Raw genomic sequence first — 22,078 nt, 5'->3', positions numbered from 1 at the left:
TCAAAAGGAATTGATGGATTTCGATCCATCTATGGTCAGGCTAGCTGTACTGAAGTTGATCTACTGATCAGCTTCAGTGCAACTTGCCTGTCGGGTTTCTTTCGTATGATCACTGCCGCTTGCTATAACCCGCAGCCATGATCCTTGTATTCTGAAGGCGGGGAAACCTCTCAATGTCAGAATACAGTAGAGCCGAGAGAAGGATTCCCCCCATCAACAATGACTGTGCAATTTTCTTTCCTTCAACCTGTGGTTGAAGGAAAGAAAATTGCATAATGTATGGCCAACACAACTCTTATTTCTCTCTATCAGATAACTTTTGCTTTAACATCTAAACCCAAACACTTAACCTGAGCCTAAAATGTAGATTTTACCTAAAGACCACATGACAGATCAGCAGCCAGAGGTTCCCTTAAGACTTATCTGTATGCTTTTTTAAGCATGAATTATGAGTGTGGATGTTATTAATGATACCAAATGTTGTTTGTTACAGCATCTGCATTAGGGCATACTCATTGTTTTTTTTTACTCCTCATTTTAATATCAATACAGGAGTAAGACATCTAGTTGAAAAAAAGACGCGCTATCATTTCCATATAAACAAACAAATTGTACAGAAAGAGTCATAGGGGGTTATTTACGAAAGGCAAATCCACTTTGCACTACAAGTGCAAAGTGCACTTGAAATTGCACTGAAAGTGCACTTGGAAGTGCAGTCGCTGTAAATCTGAGGGGCAGATCTGAAATGAGGGGAAGCTCTGATGATTTTATTATCCAATCATGTGCAAGCTAAAATGCTGTTTTTTATTTTCCTTGCATGTCCCCCTCAGATCTACAGCGACTGCACTTCCAAGTGCACTTTCAGTGCAATTTCAAGTGCATTTTGTACTTGTAGTGCAAAGTGGATTTGCCTTTAGTAAATAACCCCCATTGTGTGGCTAGGAACTGGCACAAGGGCCCCCTTTAAGGAAAATAAGGTAAAGATGAACTTAGCAGAATTATTATTGTGGGACAACAAGTCCTGGCATGCCTGCTCGCTATGTAAAAAATGGGGGGTAAAAGGTCCTTGAATCCACACTCACCAAAGTAGCAAACAGCAAATAGAGTACCAGCCGATTCGTCAATATGTGACGGGATACCTGCCCTAAAAGCAATGGCACTATATCAACAACAGAAAGAGGAGACAAGGGAGTCCCCAGAAAGCAAAAAAGGGGAATGGTCAACTACGGCTTATGGTACAAAAATGCAAAAAGGCTTTATTAAGGGTAGGGGGGGGTGGGGGTATTTACATATACAAAAAATTCCAAATATATGTAAGATAAACAATGTATCTAAATAACACAGTCCGTCTCACTACACTAAACCAAAATTAAAAACCATGCTGCAACATTGATGAATAAAACTGCAGAGCGTGCCTGCAGGCCAAAAACGCATGCAGTGTCCATTTGAATCCAAAGAAAAAAGTATTGCACCAAACATTACATGGAGTAAGCTACTGATGGGATATCAAGTCCTATGTGGTCTAGTATTAACTGTGCATCAGATTGAGCAGTACTGAGAAAAAAAAAAAAAAAAAACACATATATCCACATAGACAGGACCTTACATAGCTGAATTAGGTGGGGTTTTTTTAAAAAAACCTCTGTTAGAAGGAAATCCTCCACAAGCAGCTTCCAAACTCAGTGCACTAAATGTGTGTTTACACCAGTTGTTTTGGAAATGGAAAGACCAGCGTTCCTATTACTAGGTATGTCCAGTGCACAAACACTATTTCCTCAATGCAGCATAAAAGGAGCAAAGGACAAACCACTCCAAAGAAAGGGCTTAGTCTCTTTTCCAATCTAGACCAGGATGATATTTTCACAGTTCATCAGTTTCAAGTGTGTCAATCCATGCAGGAGGGTGAATGGCAAACAGATGCAAAGACTATTGATAAGCAGGTAAGGAGGGAAAGAGAAACTGCCCATTGGGCTCTCACCTCTTTCAAGTACTGGGGATGTCCTCAGACTCTGCTGTCTTGCTGTTTGGCATGGAGCGGCTCACAGTCAGTTCAGAGCAACATTCAGTGTGTAGTCACAGCACACCATTCTCCTCAATAGTAGACACTGCAGACTGTGTGATCACATGACCGGTCACATGGTTAGGAAGAGACCAGGAACCAGGAACTTTGCATTCAATTGCTGATGCGGAATTAGCTTGTGAAGTATGGTGCTGTATGCAAATCACAGGGAAACCCTTTTACATTGCTGGAAAAGGAAGCATGTTGAAGGCCTGCTGACAAGCCCTGCAGGGGCTGCGTTGATGTTTCGTACGCCTCCGCGTACTTCTTCAGAACAATTTGGCATTGAATTAAGGTTGATTTAAATAGGGAACACTGTCCAATCAGATCAAACCATGCCAAATAGCTATTTTCTGCCATCTTGTGGTCACATCAGGTAATGCAGTGGAAAAAAGGTGCCAATCAGTTGCTCAAACGAAAAAGTACTTATTTGCAAGGGGGGAGAAAGAAATACAATCTCACATATCACCAGGCATCAAGTAAAGAGCGCAATAGACATTGTAATAAATTTCCTCATAAGGTGGAATGGCCCTCATGGTCAGAAATAAATTCTATCAAAAACAACCAAAACAAGAGATCAGCCGGGGAGCCTTTATAAAACACTTCAAACCTAATGTTTATGGTTCAAGAAAGACACTCAGGCTTAGTTCGTGGTTCAAGCCATTAGGTTGAAGAGTACCAAGCCTGAATATCCATTTTTTCTCTTTGCGTAGGAGTACCCTGTCAAAGTCACCCCTATGGTCTGTCAGAGAAAGGGCATAAAAGCCCTTTACCCTCAGACCTGTGGTTTTGCCCTGATGAAAATCCAAAAAGTGTTGAGCCACTGAAGTTTCTTCCTTTAGCCTGATACTCTTCAGGTGTTCCCCGAATCTAACACGCAGCTGTCTCTTAGTTTTGCCTACATACAATTTATGACATGGGCATTCGAGAACATAGAGTATTCTAGTTGTTGCACAGTTAATGAAAGACCGAATCTCAAATTGTTGACTACCATCCGAATTTCTAAAGGTTTTTGAGCGGTCCACATACTTACATGTGCCACAGTGGCCACACGGAAACATGCCGTTGACCCGAGGCATATCAGTGAGCCAACTTCTATTTGAGGACCGTACAAACTCAGATTGCACCAGCATGTCATTGAGGTTTTGGGCTCGTTTAGCAACCATTGACGGTCTCTCACCGATAATTTGCCTCGACCCAACAGCCCGCAACAGTATGTGCCAATGTTTTGAGAGGATTGTATTAACCTGGTGCCACTGGGACCCATAGGGGGTGATAAATCTCACCAGTCCCTCAGTCTCCTGTTGTGTCTTTTTCTGGGGTAAGAGGAGGTCAGCTCTCCTCTTATGTCCTGCGATGCTCATTGCTCGCTTGAGGGTACGGTGGGGGTATCCCCTTTCCCTGAATCTCTGGTAGAGTTGTTTAGATTCGGAAAAGTAGTCCTCCTCAGTAGAGCAATTTCTGCGGATTCTCATGAACTGTCCAACCGGGATCCCACGTATCAGAGACTTGGGGTGGTGGCTATCCGCCTGTAGTAATGTATTTGCGGCTGTTTCCTTTCGGAAAGTACTAGTAATCAACCTACCACCCTCAAGTCGGATAGATAGGTCCAGGAAGGAGAGTTGATGGGGATCCGCAGTATAAGTTAGATGTATATTTCTAGTGTCGTTTTCTAGCTCTGCCATAAACACCTCCAGTTCATCTGAAGTCCCTGCCCATACCATCAGGACATCATCGATGTACCTCAGCCAGCAGCATGCATGGCCGAGGTACATCGATGAGGCATAAACTTTCTCCTCCTCCCACCGGCCCAGGTGCAGACACGCATAGGCCGGGGCCCATGGGGCTCCCATAGAGGTGCCACGCAGCTGCTGATAGTTAGACCCAGAGAACTGGAAAAAGTTGTGCTTGAGTGCAAGCTCTAGGAGATCAATGATGAATTCATTTTGGGCTCCCATTTCTGGGAAGTGTTTCTCTAGGAAGTGATATACCGCCAAAATGCCCCACTCGTGGGGAATAGATGTGTAAAGCGACTCCACATCGATCCCCACGAGTAGGGCACCCTCCGGAAAGCCTTTTTGCATTTTTGTACCATAAGCCGTAGTTGACCATTCCCCTTTTTTGCTTTCTGGGGACTCCCTTGTCTCCTCTTTCTGTTGTTGATATAATGCCTGCTCGCTATGTCCCTATTGACTCTTTATGTCCTCCCCCCATTGGTTAACATCAGACTATGAGGAGGAGATGCTGTTAAAAAAGGGATTGTAGGAGATGTAGTTTCACTATGTACAGGCGGCACTGCATAACAGCTGGGAGGAAACTACAGTTCCCAGGGAGGAGGAGTGGAGTGTAGCTCAGTGAACTGCTCAGGGAGGTTCGGGACACTTGGCGCCAGACCAGGGGGAAGGAAGCAGATGTCCAGGCTAAAGTGCTGAGTCCTCAAGTAATTCGCCTTCCAGCTTGGCCCAAATAGCAGCATCTCCAGCAGTGCAGAGCAGGTTTGCCATCCACTTTTCTGCATGTCCAGCAGTACAGAGTAGGTTTCACCGAAGCTCAAGGCATTAATCTATGATTGGCCCCTTTGCCATAAGCATCTACAGCTGAAGTGCAGGATTGATGAGATTGTTGTCAACCTATCACACACACACACTGTGCAGCAGAAATTGAAACAACGCAGCCTTAATTGTCCTCCCGTTCCTTAGGAATTACCCTAGGAATTATCACTAAGTACAACCATTCTGGATTACCCCACTAATCCAGGACTACCTTTACTTTTTCCTGAACCTGTTGTATTTTTGCTGCTGTTTAAGTTCTTTTGCAAATTAACTTCACCAAATACCTCATAAATAGTTTGACCTCTTGAACTGAAAGCAGATGGAAACCACCAAGCATTACCAATTGTGCACCATCGTGTTAGTATTAACGATTGGCTCCAACACTGAGAAAGACAGCTGCCACAAAGTGGCAAACCCATAATCTTCTCCAAATTTTACTAAAGGCAAAAAGGAGTCCCAGGTCACACCTATAGTCCTGGGCCACCCCTACAGAGGCAGAAGAAGATATTAAAAAATCACCTAGGTTGGGAAAAAGGATGAGTATCAGATCGTAGGTCCACAAAAACGCAACATATCCACAGTAATAGCAAAAGGGAAAAGAGGAAAAAAGGGGGAGGGAAGTAGGGGGAAGAAGAGGGAGGGAAAATTGGGGGGGGGAGGGGGCATCTGCAAATCCCATGGAACAGATTCCAACCATATAAAAAGCCCTAGGGGTTGTACTGTAGCCAAAGAGGGCGAAGGTTGTTTCCATTTGAGCGGGATACATGCTTTTGCTGGATTGATCATGTGAATCAAAAGGAAGTTTTTGTATTGTTTTCTTGATAAGTAGATGCAGTAAGAATGCAGCAGGGTTGTTCCCCAGGTCAACATCAGTAAGCTTTTTAGTATAGGCTTGTACCCCACTCGAGAAACTTTTAAGAGTAGGACATTCCCCAGATATGTGTAGGAATGTACATTCTTCTTTTCACATTGCCAACAAACTGGAGGGACCTGTGGATAACATTTTTTGAAGGGTCATGTACCATCGAGAGAGACGTTTAAAGCCCAACTCTTGAATCCTATTGGCAATGGAAGACTTATGGGAAAAGTAACGAATATTGTCACATTGTTCAGGAATGAAAGAGATTCCAGGTCAACAGAAACGGTGGAACATAATCGGTAGGCAGTTGGTTCAGTGTACTCCAATTTAATGTGCGAGAATGTGCGGGAATACCCTTCTCATCTCCCTAGCGGGGACACATACCGCAATAAAAACCTGACAGAGATTCTGTCCTTTCCCCACTCTGACTAAACCTAACGTTTTCGCTGGAGTTGCACTTTAACTAGAAGCCAAATTATTATTTATTGAAATGCTATTGTCTTGAATATCATGCAAACCATATTACAGTTAGGGATTGGCAAATCCAGCATGAAGTCTGTGAACTCCAAACTTAGAGCCTAACCTCACTGAGTCTGTGGGAACTGAATCTTGTTATTTTGGGCCATTTTCAAGGGTAGTAGGCACACTATTATATAAAAAAAGGACACGGAGAACTGGACACTGCCATGGGAGGCATGTACCATGCAAAAAGAAATTTAAAAAAAATACTATTTATCAGGGAGAGGGTCTGTTCATGTGGCGTAAAGGTCAAAATGTGGTCAAAAGTTAAAAATACACTAATCTTTTGAATAACAAGCTTGTCAAATGCCTTAAAGCTGCATGGTGGTTTGCAATGTAGTCCTGACAGTACACATTAAAAGAAAATTCCCCTCAAAACCCCACTTGGACCCTTGACCCCCCCCCCCCCCCCCCCGAATCCCTTTATCCCTTTTTCTTGTACTAGACCAGGCCACGTGTCTTCCAATATTGAGTAGGGTATTTTGCAAGGGGGTGGCAAAGCACAGTGTTGAGGGACAAGGGCCTCTGCCTTGCATCTAATGCCTCAAGAAGCAAGTCTTAAGGACATGTGAGATTTCTATAATAGGCTTGTTCATAAAAAGTTGTTCAGGGAAAATAACGTCACAGATGTCCGTTGAAAAAATGCTTTGTCTGCCAAATCATGAAGTTTGAAAATGGTTCTTAAAGTTCCTGCTCAGTCATATCTACTTTTATGTTATCTGATGAAGTAGGAGGATACCTAATGAGAATTGCAGCGCCCAGATTGTTATGTTAGTTTTACATGACAAGTTACTGGAAAATACCCAGACAGTTATTTAAAACATTTTGGTGAATTCTTTTACAGCACAACGCTTTTATGAAAATGTGATGAAGAGAGAGACAGAGCTGTTTAATTGTTTTCAGAAACAGTTTTTCCCAATAAACTGTAAAAAGAAGACAGATGTGGAGCCCATCAAAGACGTCCTGGAAATAATTGTTGCAAAAACGAAACAGGTAATCACATCTGTAAGCAATGCATATCTGTTGCCCCATGATTATAGGGTCTAGTTTTTCAAAGATTAATCTGCATCTCAATTAAACTGTCAACCCAGGGAGATACATTTACCAGTTCATGGGTACCGGTCATATGGTAGCAAATGACATAAAAGTGCAAAACAGGGAGATGCAGACAGTCACTATGCTTTTTGTAGTTTTGAAGGTATTTATAGATTTTGTACATTTGCATTTATGTATGTATAGTTTCAAGTTTAGTTTATATATTTAAAGTGGATAATGTAATTTAATGAACATTGACTTTTTCTGACATTGCATCACTTTTAAGCTGGCCATAGATGGATTGAATCTTGGCCGGTTCAGCAGGGACTGAATCTATGGGCAGGCTGGTTGTACTAAAATCAATCCATTGATCAACTTGGCTGTTGGATATAGCCACCAGCAGGGATCATTCTGTTCTGCCAGTGGTGAAGGCTCCCTACCAGCAGAACAAAATAGTGTTGCCAGAGCGATTTCCCCCATCAACACAAATAGTGCTAATGGGGGATTCAAACATTTTTTTTCCTTCCACCAGTGGTGAAAGGAAAAAAAATTGCATAATCTATAGGCTGCTTTACAATATAAAATGTTTGCTTTCCGTTTTTTATCTGCCTGGAGTTCAAGGATAACAGCAATTGAGACAATATATCAGCTGTAGAGGGAGCAAATTGTTTTCAATAAATCAGCTGTCTCCGTGACCTGCATTGTGAAAAGATGCTGTAAAGCACAACTATTAGGTAGCAAACCAAACTAGTAAACAGAAACTATGTAATAGGCTAATATGACTGCGTCCAGGTACACCTATAATTACAAGTTATATGCAGAAAAAAAGATTTTTAAAAACATTTGCATGTACTGAATATATTATTTATATCAAGTGGATCTTTTACATATTTAAAAAAAAAACATTGGACAGACTATACATTCTCTTTATATGTATATTGTTTGTTTGAGTTATGTTTCAGCTCTACATGCCAATGTATGCACAACATGCCACATCAACGCTCCTTTGCAAAGTGCGGTCCCTAAACCTAAACTATCTGAGCTCTCCAATTAGAAAATATACAGAATGTGGCAATGAATACATTCTGAGCATACTTACCTTAGAGGCAGCACATCCTTATAAAGGGCTTTTGAAATGCAAAGCAAACAGATTTCCATCCACCTCAATGGTGCAGTGTGGATGCACACACTTTTTACACTTACTGTAATGTATTTCTGCATTTAATTGTAACACCCTCAGAGCTACTGTTTTTTTTTTTTTTAATTTCGTTTTTGGCTTCTCCCTGTACCCAGGGAGAGCACCTATTGATTAGTCAGGTCTGCTCTAGACTTTACTGGCTTGGCTCAATTTCTTCCCCCTGTATCCCAGGGGATCCTAGGACATAGTGGGTGGGTGACCAGCAGGGGATAGAGGGAGGTATAAATGGGCTTGGGCCTAGAGTGGGGGGATCTTGTTCCAGGGAGAGTAAGACCCAGCCACATGGCTGTGGCAGCCCTGGGAGTTTCACTTTGGACTGCAGCACTTTTGTGCAGTCCCAGCTACAGCTTGGCTGGGGGACCTCTGCCCTATCCTGGAGTATTCTTTAAAAGTCCACCACAGATCCAGGATACATGCTGCTGGAGTACAGACATTTGCTGACCCCTGCACATGGCTGCCTGTAAATTAGAAACAGCGAGTACCAGCCTCTGGAATCTAGAGACATTCCTAATCTCCTCTGAAAGATCTTTAGCTTCTTCTTTCTTACTTCATGGCTGCATCTCTATTGGGATTCCTGTTTGCCTGTTGCTCAGTGTTACAACTTCAAAGGGGGTGACTTTACCTCGAAGTTCTGGTTCAGAAATAAAGTCCTCTTTGTTTGTGCCATAGTTTTCTGGAGTATCCCCAGGCTCACCCCTACCCCATCCAAGTTCTACCCAAAAAATCTTAAAAAAAGAGCTACACAGCCCGTTTAATGTCTCTGAGTATGAAAATGTTGTGTGTCTGGCTGCTGTGTGCCAACTAGGGAATGGAACCCAGGATCAAACCGCCAGACCAGTCTGGTCTGTGAACTACATAATTCATATCCACTTAAAGCTGTAGTTCCATACAATATTAGACAATCACATGTATAATTACAAATCAGCCCATCATAAAGATTTATCAGCTATATAACGTTTAGGTACCATCTAAACTTCTACTCATATATACACTCATATACAACTTAACAAGCAGTATCGTGGGTTGCGATACCAGGCAGGGAGACCAGAGCTTTTCACATTTTTTGGCCATCCTTGAGCCTCATATATTAACTTATACATAGGGATTACTTGAGGTTAACAGCTCTGAGCCAGCTCTAAGCCATTGAGCTAGGGTAGGAGGATTGTGTGATTTTTAATGAATCGGTAAAGCCTTTTTGGCATAAAAGAGTTTCATGCAGTTTGGTAAATCAAAGTCCTCCAAATACCCAAATAACAGACATCTACATGAGTTGCATATCTTAGGTGTTTGAAGGATGGAGCTTCTGAAGTCTGTATCAGCCAACCAAAAGTAATACAACAGGGCATTCCTGGACCATGTAGTAAAATGTGCCATTTTCAGATGGGCATTTAGGGCAAAGGAGGGGAGGATTGTTTACCCATTTTGAATAGAATATATTGAGTGTAATATGCACTAAGTAGGAACTTCACATGGATAACCTTATCGCCGGAGGAGATGACTGTGAGGGCAGAATTTCCTGCCAGTTGTCATCTGATATTTCAGGTATATCTTGTTCCCAGTGAGATTTAGTTTGCTTATGCCTTTTAGTTTTGTACTGGAGTAGTGAGGAATAGTATGTAGAGATTTATTTACTGTGATTTGGCTGAGAAAACAAATCCTCTAACTTGGTAACTTGGAAGTTTACATTAGTTAAAGTTTGTTATCTTTAGTTTAAGCATTATCAGTGTGCACTGGCTTTATATAACTTTTACTATCAAGTGTAAAAATCTTGCTTGTGTTCTAAGAAGGGAAAAAAAGCCAGTTGATCCACAGTAAGGTGAAAAAATGCTTCAGATAAGAGATATTTTATGTTTGGAAAATTATTTGGTCGTACCTTTTGATTTTTAACAAATTTGCTTAACAAGAAACTGGTACTAAGACAAAACCCGCTATTTCTGGCCTTCTGCTAAAAATGCCAGTTGCCTGGTTGCTCCCGGATTCAGAGTTTTCTGAGTCATTGACTTGTCTGAAGTATGCAGATAAGAACGTCAGAGAAGTTCATATTCTCCAGCCAGCATATTTAGAAACAGGGCAGGTCTTCTCTAAAGGCTCCATCACACATTTTCCATCGGATTTTCCGACACACAAAGTTTGAGAGCAGGCTATAAAATTTTCCAACAACAAAATCCGTTGTCGGAATTTCCGATCGTGTGTACACAAATCCGACGCACAAAGTGCCACGCATGCTCAGAATAAATAAAGAGATGAAAGCTATTGGCTACTGCCCCGTTTAGAGTCCTGACGTAGGTGTTTTACGTCACCACGTTCAGAACGATCGGATTTTCCGACAACTTTGTGTGTGTATGCAAGACAAGTTTGAGCCAACATCCGTCGGAAAAAATCCTAGGATTTTGTTGTCGGAATGTCCGATCAATGTCCGACCGTGTGTACGGGACATTAGAATTAATGGATCATTTTTGCTGCAACTTGCAACCTACCCCCCCCCCCGCACATCTCTGCACCCCCTTGCACACCTTCACAGCCCCAGTACACTTCCATACCCCCCTCACACCTCTGCACTCCTCAGAATCCTCTGTATTCCCAAGTACTCCTCTGTGCCCCCAGCAAGCCTTTGCACCCTCTGCACACCTCTTCACCTTCACACACACTTCTACACCCCCAGCATGCCTTTGTAAATCCCAGCAGGCCTCTACAACCTCAGCACACTTCCGTACCCCTTGTAAACCTCTGCAACCCCCCAGAATCTTCTGTATCTTTTAGTAAGCCTCCGTACTCCCAGCACCCCTCTGCACCCCCCAGCACATGTACTCCAATGCACATTTCTGCACCCCCCACACCCCTAACACACCTCTGTACCCACTTGTACACATATATCTCTCCCCCCCTCCACACACACAACTCTGCATTTTCAGTATCCTTTGTACTCCACACCCCCCACAGAAATAAGCTCTCTGCAGCCTATTTAAAGAGGATCTGAAGTCACCCTATGGCCACTCTACTATGCTGCACTATTAGACGGCACCTCTGTAGTGCCAGATATCTCCCTTTACACCTCCGACCAGCATGTCACACTATTGGGTGGAGGGGGAGGGGCATCTGACCCGGGTAGACACAGGCAAGTTCACAAGCCAAACGACTCACTTGTTTGCTAAAGCCGGTGCCTACCAGGGTCAAACTCCCCTCCTACACCGCTGTATAGTGTGAACTGCTGGCCGGAGGTGTAAAGGGACATGGTGGGTACCTTATAGCTGATCCACACCCCACTGTATAGCAGGTTCGAGTCCTCTCCCCGAGTTCTGCCTCGCTCATTCCCTGCACATCTCTGCCACACAGAGAAGGAATGCAACCTGCTTCATGGGCTACAGCTGACAAAAAAAATCAGAATCCCCAGCAAGTGGCTGATGATTCAGATTTTACCCCCCCCCCATCCTTGCGCCCTAAGGTAGCTGCCTAAGTAGCCTTATGCTGGCACTGGCCCTGTCAATCATGTAAGAGATGTAATGTCTTCATTATATTAATTTAGAGTTGAAATAATTTAGATTCTACATTTTGACAAGAGATATTGTATGTGGAATTATATCTCCAGTTTATTAGTACTTATGAATAACTGTCTACTTTTGTGTTTAATGCCAGGAACCTAAGCCTAAAATATGTCAGCTTGTCATGGAGCATCTGGGCCTGCAGAGGGTAAGTGATGATATGCTTTATGATATTTTATCCACACACGTAATGGATAGTCACTCTGTAACATCTATGTCAGGACCCGGGTCTGAACCTGCGACCTCCGCTGTGTCTGGCGATGTCTCTTCTTGCTGAGCCTGGACTAATTAGTCCCCTTTTAATTTCAATCTAGTTAATGCATATCAAATATGCAAAAGGAAACCACCACTTTTTTTGGTGTGTTAATGGGCAAGTCATGTTTGCACCCTTACTGGTTTACTGCACTCCCTGTACAGCTTCTCTCTGGCCTTTGGTAAGAGAGTGAGTAACCAATAGGAATTACTTATTTACCCCTTTGGATAGGTCCCAATGCATTTTGAGTTTTCCTCCATGCTATCTGTCATAACCGCTTTAAGTTCATAATAGAATATGTGGTTAAACTGTCTTCTTTTAGTTAAAAAAGCAGTTGTAAATGACAGTGGAACAGGGAAACTTCCCCTAAAATAATCACATTTTGTTGCTTTGCAGCCTGAAATAAAGACAGACAGAGTTTTGTTTTATCCAGCAACTTATAACATCCAAGTGAAAGATATAACATGTCAGAAAAAAAATAAAAAACAAAATAAAATTTCAAAAAGAGAATCACTGAGTTGGAAAAAGGATCACCCCTTGTGTCAGTATTTTGTGTAAATGCGCCTGTCACAAATGAATGCTCAGATGTCATTTCTCCAGCTCCTGCACAGATTACGAATGTGAATACGCCTATCATAGGTGGATGCTCAGATGCTGTTTCTTCAGCTCCTCTACTTCTCTCAATAGGATGGCAGGTTAATGGTCGCATAAAGAGGTAGAGAAATCTCCCTAGTGTAATTCAGTTTTATTGTTAAAAAGATTTAAAACATGCAAATTTCCCACTCACAAGTTTCCTGTGCAAACAAGCATGTAACGCCGGTATAGAACCAGCAGAGTAGCATGCGCACCAAACGCTGATTGTGACGTCACCGGAAGTTCCCACCTAATGCATTTCACCCTCTTCAGAGTGAGGGCACAAAAGGGGAGCATGGCACCTTATCACACATAAGAAGATTTGGAGCACCGATTGCACTTTGTGGCTGGGTTCACATACTGTATAAGCGAATTAGATGCATTTTTCACCACATTCAATTCGCATAACATGTGAATATTACCGGCTTTTAATGGAGCCAGTTCACACATGTCCGTGGAGGCTGCAGTGCGAATTTTAAAAGGGTCCTGTGCATTTTTGGGTCCAGTTCAGGTGCGAATTCAGGAAAAATTATGCACCTGAATCGCACCTGAGCGGTGACTGCAAACTTTGATGATTTTTTGAGCAACTGAATTCTATGAAATAATTGTTTTATGATTTATGGTGTATATGTATGAATTGTAAAATTTAAGGGGACAGCGCTGTGGATCTGCATATACAGTATATCATTTAAAGGGACCACACATCTTTTTTTAACAGCAGCAGCCCATGCACTAGTTTGTAGCACTTCATTGTTAATATTTTTTAATAGACAGTTTTTTCAACTTTAGCTCGGGCATACAAATTTTAGATCTAGTTGAGTACTGCTCACTTCTGCTTGCACTTCACAAACCTCTGGCTGTACTGCACAAACTATTGGCTGCACTTGCACAAAATAATGTCTCACTGGATCTCTAGGCTGACTGTGACTGTGACCTGTTCCAGAGTTTCAAAGCTACACACTGTCACAACTCTTCAGCACTGGGTCGTGTACTGACTTAACCTAAGGATCATCCTTTGTCTGCTGCTGATATCCACCAGGCTCTTCCTAATGAGGGAGATGCAGACTCAAACCACCAAAGGACAGCTTGGGCTCTCTCCTACAACTTACTTTTGGCTCTCTCCTGTGAGCTTCTCCTGACCCAACTTGATCCTTGGATCTGGACTTGCAAATAGTCCCCCCAGCTAAGTCTAGCTGGGACCTTGGTGTCTTCTGGCTGGCTTCCCCCCAGATTCCTGCCCCAGGGGGCAGAGCCTCTGCACAGGGGTCTACTCCTGCAGAACAGGACTCAGGAACACTGCCCCTTGCTGCTCAGGCCTCAGATTATTTATGGGCTCTCTCATCACCTTCGGGGCTCACCTCCCCAGGGATTGACTGGAGTCCTATAAATATTCAGGCTGCAAACTCTGTCCTTCCTCCCGCTATGTTCCAGAATTCTCTAGAAGACAGGGAAATAACAGAGCAGCAGCCTGTGAAACAGGCCTAAGCAATCCACCTCTGCTCCTCTGATTACATTGGAGCTAGCTAAATTTACCCATCAGCTTACTCTAAACTAGGAGGATGATACACACATATGTTTTAGTCAAAAACCTTTGGAGATCAACAACATACTCTGTAAGAGTGGACTGGAGGCCTTCAGCTGCTGAGAAAAATAAAATTACATGCTGCCAAACAAAATCTCAAATCCAGTATTTCCCTTATGCTGCGTACAAATGAGCGGTTTTGCCTTCGGAATAAACTCTGAAGGTTTCTCCAACGGAATTCCGGCGGAATTCCGCTCAAGCTGTCTTGCATACACACGGTCACACCAAAGTCCGACTGTCAAGAACGCGGTGACGTACAACACGCACAATGGCACTAGAAAGACCGAGCGCTTCTGTCTCGTACTTGCTTCAGAGCATGCGTCGTTTTTGGTACGTCAGAACAGCATAAAGACGAGCGGGTTTCCCCATAGTAATTAGTTCCGTCGGAAAAATTTAGAACATGTTCTCTATCTAAGTCCGTCTGAATTTTTGACGGAAAAAGTCCGATGGGGCATACACACAGTCGGAATATACGATGAAAAGCTCCCATCGGACCTTTTATAACGGACATTCGGCTCGTGTGTATGCGGCATGAGGTGCCATCGTAACCTAATAGAATATTAGTAGGAGACATTCAGGCCATAGTTTTCTAGTTTCTGAAATCAACTTAGCTACTCAATTTTTACAGTTTCATAAGGTCTTTCTACTTTTCCACTCATTTGTGGACAGTAAGGGATGTGAAAAAACTTGTTCTATTCCCAATGCATTCAAAACTTGGAAGATCTCTCCCTTAAAGTGAGTTCCTTGTCATTCTTTATAGTTTCTGGGACTCCTTACTTACAAACTGTGTCTGATAACTCGTTTTTGTGGCCTTTGCAAGCATTTGCCACTGGTCAAGCTTCTGGCCATTTAGAAAACATTTCCACACGGACAAGTGCATACAAGTGCATTACTTTGTAATCTCTGAAGGAGCTAATCAGATTTTGGTAACACCTTTGGTAACAGGTAAAACAAAAAGCGTTATATTTTAAGGCAACTGTGGTGGAACCTGGCACTATCCAATGGCTATTTACTAATGCAGCCATAACTGTTTTTGCTTAATGGTCGAGTTGTCAAGCTAGCCATCAATCATGGGAAAAGAGTCACTGGCAGATATAAAAGCTTGCCATTTTTCCAAAGTCTTGTTTCATCATGAGTTGCCCCCCACTGTGGACCACTTGTTCTTCTTGTTCTGGGGTACTTTTATTGAAAAATCACAGCTCTACTGTGAGTTGCATAGACCTTGCAAGTGTCTGGGGCTGTAATGTGGCATTCTTGGCCGTCTGGTCTGCTTTATGATTTCCGTCTGTCTCTGGCATGTTTGCTCTAGTGTGTGCTTTAACTTTTATTAGGGCTACCTCAGAAAGATGTTGGAAGGCTCAAGACAGCCAATCAACTACCTTGGCATGCTTAATTGGTTTACCTGCTGAACTAAAAAAACTTCTAGCCCTCTAAATGAGAATAAAATCATGCACCACCTGCAAAGCACATCTGCTGTCTCTGTTAGTATTTACTTTTTTTTTCCTCCTGCCTCCTCTAATACAGGTAGTAGGGTGGCTGAGTTCAAAATGGTACACCTTTTGATTGTTAGATATTTGGATGATAATGGAAGATAAACTAGCCCTATACGTGGATGATGCATTATTATTTTTAGGTGACTTTAATAAATCCCTCTCCTCCCTCATGTCCCTTATTAGGACCTTTGGATCCTTCTTGGGATTTATGATCAATTAGGACAAGTCTGTGCTCCTCCCGATAAGCAGCAGGTGGGTCTCCTTCCCTGCGCACGGCAAATAAAAGTAATTTCTAGTTTTAAATATCTGGGAGTCTGGGTACTTCCTGAATGATGTCCGAGATTACTTGAAATACAACCTGCAACCCTACTAGATACATTTAAATCTAAAAGCAAGGCATGGTGTAAGCTCTCTCTAACGGCTTTGGGTAGGGCGAACCTAGTTAAAATGATTTGGGCTCCCCAATTGCTGTATGTCTTACACAATTCCTCCATATGAGTTCCGCAAAAAATGCTTCAAAAAGACGGATTCCCTCTTTCGCATTCAGATTTGGAAGGGGAAACAACCGAGAATCTGTCTTCCCATTTTGCAATTGCCTAAAGATGGTGGTGTATTGGCTGTCCCCTTGGCTAGACTTTTTTTTTAGCATCCCAGCTGCAACATTTTTTGGGCTGGGGAAATGTGGACACCCACTATCCCATTTAAGCAGTGTTGTCCAGATCTATTAAATATAACTTGTTAGCACAATTGGAGGCAGGTGGGTTTAGGACTAGATGCCAATATCCTACTCTACTCTACTCATGATGGCTAAGGTTTGAGATTTTTTTTCAATACTTCCAGCTTCGTCACAAACTTTCTATCCAGGCTAGTTCCATGTCCCTCAAACAGATAGACACCCCATTAATTGACCACATGGCTAATGTTACTGGCAAAAAGGTCTCATATCCTCGTATGGGTCAACGGTGCATCATCTTCACAGTATGGTACAGGTTCATGGCAGAAGGGACTGGTCATCAGATATCCCAACATTAGATGGTGGGATATGGCAGACTATTTTGGAACAGGTCCCCCTTGTCTCCATCTCAACTACTCCAGATTGCCCCAGAAGCGGGGTTACTCCAGCTGACCATCTGCATATGTTCTGGAGGTGCCCCAAGCTTGTACGATACTGGAACAAAATTATTTCGGTCATTAATCAAGCTTTTCAGGTCTTCCTTCAAAATGACCCTCTGACCTGCATTCTGTGTTTTCTTGATGAAGAACTATTTATATTTCATTTCCAAATTCCTAAAATTCTGAGGTACCCCCCTTAAATTTAATAAACTATGGGACCCCTGGTTACAGGTACCAAGGTTAGCTCCAAGAACCCTTGTCTCTATGCAAATTCTGCATGGCCTATAATGGTATTTTAAGCCTCGTACACACGATATGATTCTTCGCAGACAAAACCTCAGACTTTTGTCCGAAGTGCATTGGCCCCAAACTTGTCTTGCATACAAACGGCACACAATTGTCGGCCAACAAACCCGAACCTAGTGACGTACTAGACGTACTATGAGCCGATAAAGAGGAAGTTCAATTGTCATGCGCCACCCTTTGGGCTCCTTCTGCTAATTTCGTGTTAGTAGAAGTTTGGTGAGTGTTGATTCATGCTTTGCATTTCACGCTTTTCATTTCACGCTTTTCATTTAGCGCTTTTCATTTCGTGCTTTTCGGTTCGTTTCTGAACGGCCGTTCGTCAACCAGACATGTTGAGGAATCGGAGGAGATAACGTTTTATTTATTATTGGCCTTGGAGTTATTGCTTTGACCCAAATCCAGTCCAGGAACAAGAGGAGGAGGATTTATTGGACCAAAAATTGGTTGCTTTATTAATCGTGATCAATTATGTTATATGCCTTTGCTGCGGGAGCTCCAGGAGGATAATCTGGATGATTTTTGGAATTATCTCTGGATGACGGACCCCTGCTTTCACCAACTCTTGGCATCGTTGACCCCTATATTAAGAAGCAGGACACATGCATGAGGCTTTTATTTATTATTATTTTATTATTGTTATTTTTTTTATCTAAAATTAACAAGGGACACCAACATAGTTGTATCTTTGATCTTAAAAACTAGGGGATAATGGTGTTGTGGTAACTTGCCCAAACAAAAAAAAAAACAAGCATAATAATATTATTCTTGATATCACTAGAAAATAAAAGCCTTTTAAGATATGTTTGGCAGAACTCCATCAGTATCACCAGCAAAGCAGCTTCATTATTATCCCATTAAAGAAGAAGAGAATGTGCGCTGCATTTCAAGATTTCATAATTTGATGCGTCACGAATGTTAATTCTCCATTACGAACGCTAGTTTACAAGACTGACCGCTTCTGGCTCCTCCCTGCTTCCGAGCATGCGTGTTTGTACTTTGGACTTTTGTCTGACGGACTTGTGTACACATGATGGGAAAATCTGACAACAGACATTTGTCCGCGGAAAATTTGAAAGCCTGCCATCCAACAATTGTCTGATGGAGCGTACAAACGGTCAGATTTTCCACCAACAGCCTGTCATCACACAATTCCCGTCGGAAAATCCGATCGTGTGTACGAGGCTTAAGGCATACATATGTAGGCAAATCCAATATACAGTTAGTTGATATGTCTGGATTGTGAAGGAGGGCTACATTTATTGATTCTTGCTGTATACCTTGCTATTAGCAGTAAGAACACTTTGTCCTACATATATGATGTGTACATTACTCATACCCGAGCGACATTGACATTTATGTTAACATGTTTTATTGACTCATCTTACTGACCTTACTGGTCCACACCTAAGTATGCAAACAGTTCTGTGCGGTTTGTGAGAAAAGTCTGTAGGGCTTACCCCCGAAGGAGCGGCTGATTAATTATTATATCCGTAATTCACGTTTACCACTCGACCCATCACAGCCCATACAATCATAAACAGTCCATATTGCATTTTTCTCTTGCTTTTATTTAAGTAACTTGAACTGGGATAGGAGAAGGGTTTTTTTGAGATGCTCTTTTGTTGCTTTGTAATCTTTTCTTTGCCTTTCATGCAAAGACCTAGAATCACTGCGGGTAATAGGAAATCACACTATGTGATTTTCTTCATCAGGGAAGATGGAAGTAGATTTGATAGAGAATAATTGATAAAGAGTCACTCTGAATAACTTCTTCATCTGCAGAACTTTTCAAGAACAGTCTGTATCTCTATATGTGTACTAGTAGTTTTACCGCCACCTCTTTACCACTACTTCCCATCTGCATGGTACTTTCAAGTTGAGCTAAAGAAAAGTCACTCTGAATAACTCCTCCCGCTTGACTGATTGGAATTCTGGGGTATTGTTGAACCCAAAGTCACAGGCCACCACCACCTGTCTCTCTAACTTGCGTACCAACATCCCTCAGCCTCTGGCAGTACCTTTCCCTTGGGCTTTCACTCACGTGATCTATAGTCCATGTGCCACTCATAAACGATTGATCGCCCAGTTTCCTTCCGCTTAGCTGTTACTTCTTCCACAATGATTCTTTCATCCCTTTCCTCCTTTCTGGCACGCTCCCTTCCCCCCCAGGGGTGGCCAACGACACCAGCGACTACATGCTGTACGGTGTCATATACTCCTCTACAGGTTCCCCACCCTCTTCGCAAGGGGGGGCTCCGTTGGCTCCCCGGAGGGGGAACCTCTCCCCTCTGGGAACCAGGCTGGGCTCCTCTCCAACTCGAACTCCTGACTCACCACGTGACCCGGCTTTTTATATGAGAGTCCCGCCTCCTGCCAAACAAATTAATGATTGGCCAGAACTCGCATACAAACTAACTGTCACTCTGATCCCAAATAAACAAACAGGCCTGCTATATGGCACAGGCCTGCCTAAATTTACCTGAAATTGTAAGCTAACAAAAAGGTCACCTACATAAAAGTAGGTGCCCGCTACAAGTCATAATACTCTTGAAACTTGTGCCCTTTTGTTTTAAAATGTCAAATGTTTTGTTTGGTTGTTTGTATCTATGTAAAAAATACAAAACCCTTTAATCAAAAATATTTGAAAAAACAGCGCATATTCGTTTTGTGAACCTTGCCCTGGACAAATGTTTTTGTTGGGGCTCTCTGCAAAAATTTCTGAATGGAACATTACTGTTTAAATAATGGTCCAAAATAATGTCTGCAAATTTGTCTAATAGCACTTTGCATGCAGCTACTAGGTCTCATACAGCTGGGTAAATTCTTGATTACTGGGTTCAGATGGCATGAAATATATCTCAGTGGCTTGTTTTTTCTTGTATGTTCTTGTGTAAGAGCTCCAGCTGCAGGTTTTTATGGCAGAAAAGAGTAAAGGATTTCCCATGGTCTGGTAGTGTCAATGCAGGGACAGTGGTGAAGGCTTGTATTAGCACCTGCATCTGTCTTTTATATATTTATTTATTTTTTTGGTGTAGTATAAATTACCTTTACTCTGTTGTCAGTAAGGTATTTTGTACCTTGTGAATGCAGCTAGATTAAACTATTTTCCTGATATCACAACATAATAATATAACAACGCTATGTGGTCATTCTGGGCCGTCCATTGATCCAAAATTTCCTTGAGCTTACCACTGTAAGTGACATGATACTAGATGACATGTGACATGTTCTTCTAAACTACTTGGATGGACCGCAGAAATGGCCTATTAAAGCGGTAGTAAGCTTCGCTTTTTATCCTGTAACTACAGGTTAGCCTATAAAAAGGCTTAGTTGTAACCAGCAGAAATTTGGGAGTGTGTACAGGTTTCTCTATCCATGCATGAGCAGGAGTTTAGCCATTGCGGCTCGGCCATGCATGCTAGCAAATTATGACATGAACCTGTGGGGGACCAGTTTTTTTAATGCGATTTACTATCGTTCTAACATGCTGTGTGGGGTCAAATTTTAAAGATTGCCAGTTAAACCTATTTCATATTTACTTTCTAGGTTCGCTTCCAGCGCTGGCAAAAATTTATTGAGAGTATTACACAATGGCTTGCAGCAAGGGGATGCCAGCCAGTCTGCCCTCCTACTTTACTGACTGCCGTGGAATATCTGCACAACATCTCTGAGGTATTTAGAATTATGACAGCAGTGGACATAAAATGTTATAACTAATATATCACCTACAGAAAATACTTGTTTCTTGTTTTGTTAAATATTTGTTAAAATGTAGATTATGATTGCCATATGTAATAGTGTCATCAGTGTCAAGGGTTGTTAGATAATACTATTACTACTAATAAATGTGTTCATAACCAGCATAAATTTGGGAGTGTGTACAGGTTTCTCTATAATCACATTATAACTAAGGGCAGCTTCAGATGGTGTTCTTTCTGTAACAAGTACCTACCTTATAGGGAAACTCTACAGGTTGTGAGTCAATAATATTTTATTTTTTCCAAGTTTATATATTTTTAACTGTTTTTTTATATCTACACCCATGTCACGTGACAGCAATCAAGCAATCAGGCCTTTTAACGTGACTATTCATTATGTGGGTGCTGCAGAGTGAGGAAGCAAGATGAGCGTTAGGTTTTCCCCCCTAACTAGAATATTCACTTCTAAAGGTCCCTCCTGTGAGGTGAACTGGCTTTTTGCCCTGTATCTCCCATGTACAGGTACAGTATAATGAAACATCAGGCTTTGATAGCTCACTTTTGTTTAGAAGTCTAGTTCTTTAGCAGTAAGGGGGGGAAGCTTGGGAGCTTGAGGGAGTGAATAGATAGTGCTAAATCCCATGTGGTTTCCTTATTACTATTCAATAGGATGGAAGTGTTGTTAATATACAACCTCAGGCCACCAGGCTGGTTGCTTCTGCACACTGAGGAGCTCACATAAATGAAATTGATGTGCTTGCGACAAAAGCCTCATGATCCGGTAGTCTAGCTCAGAAGACACTGCCCATTTGTACTTGAGATAAAAAGAGAAGGTGTGAGAAGTCTGTGCCAAACAGAGATCACAGGTCAAGGGCATTTGGGAAAACACTGGGGAGAAATAGATAGAGGCATTGAAGAACAGAACACAAATATGAAAAGAGCAGATTGGACACAGAAGTATTAAGTAAAGAACTAGAAAGAGAAATATTCAGATTACATTTAGTAGGAGGACTAGAGCGTGCAGAGAAGAAGAGAAGGAGAGTAGGGGCAATACGAATGGCAGAGGAAACATGCTAAGGGATGGAAGAGAGAACAAAAACAAAGATGGAGTACACTGAATTGGAGTGTGGTAAAAAAACAACAACCTGGGGAACAATGGTTGCAGAGCAGGGTAATGTGGATATTAGAGGAGTCACAGTTGAGGGGATTGCAATTTTTAGGATAAAATTTGATGGAGGC

The 22,078-nt window shown here is 42.2% G+C and overlaps 1 protein-coding gene across 1 annotated transcript in view; it reads left to right on the top strand.

Moving 5' to 3' along the window:
• Positions 1-22,078, top strand: part of LOC141131695 (probable serine/threonine-protein kinase pats1) — a 34,350-nt gene that overhangs the window by 6,663 nt on the left and 5,609 nt on the right. The window contains exons 5-7 of the mRNA XM_073619257.1: positions 6,834-6,982; positions 11,856-11,909; positions 20,688-20,813. Coding sequence (XP_073475358.1) covers positions 6,834-6,982; positions 11,856-11,909; positions 20,688-20,813 — 329 coding nt within the window. The remainder of the gene's footprint in view (positions 1-6,833; positions 6,983-11,855; positions 11,910-20,687; positions 20,814-22,078) is intronic.

Source organism: Aquarana catesbeiana, linkage group LG03, assembly GCF_042186555.1.
Source record: "Aquarana catesbeiana isolate 2022-GZ linkage group LG03, ASM4218655v1, whole genome shotgun sequence".
NCBI classification, from domain to species: Eukaryota; Metazoa; Chordata; class Amphibia; order Anura; family Ranidae; genus Aquarana; species Aquarana catesbeiana.
Note: the sequence above shows the minus strand (reverse complement) of the source record. Positions and strands in the feature narration are given on the sequence as shown.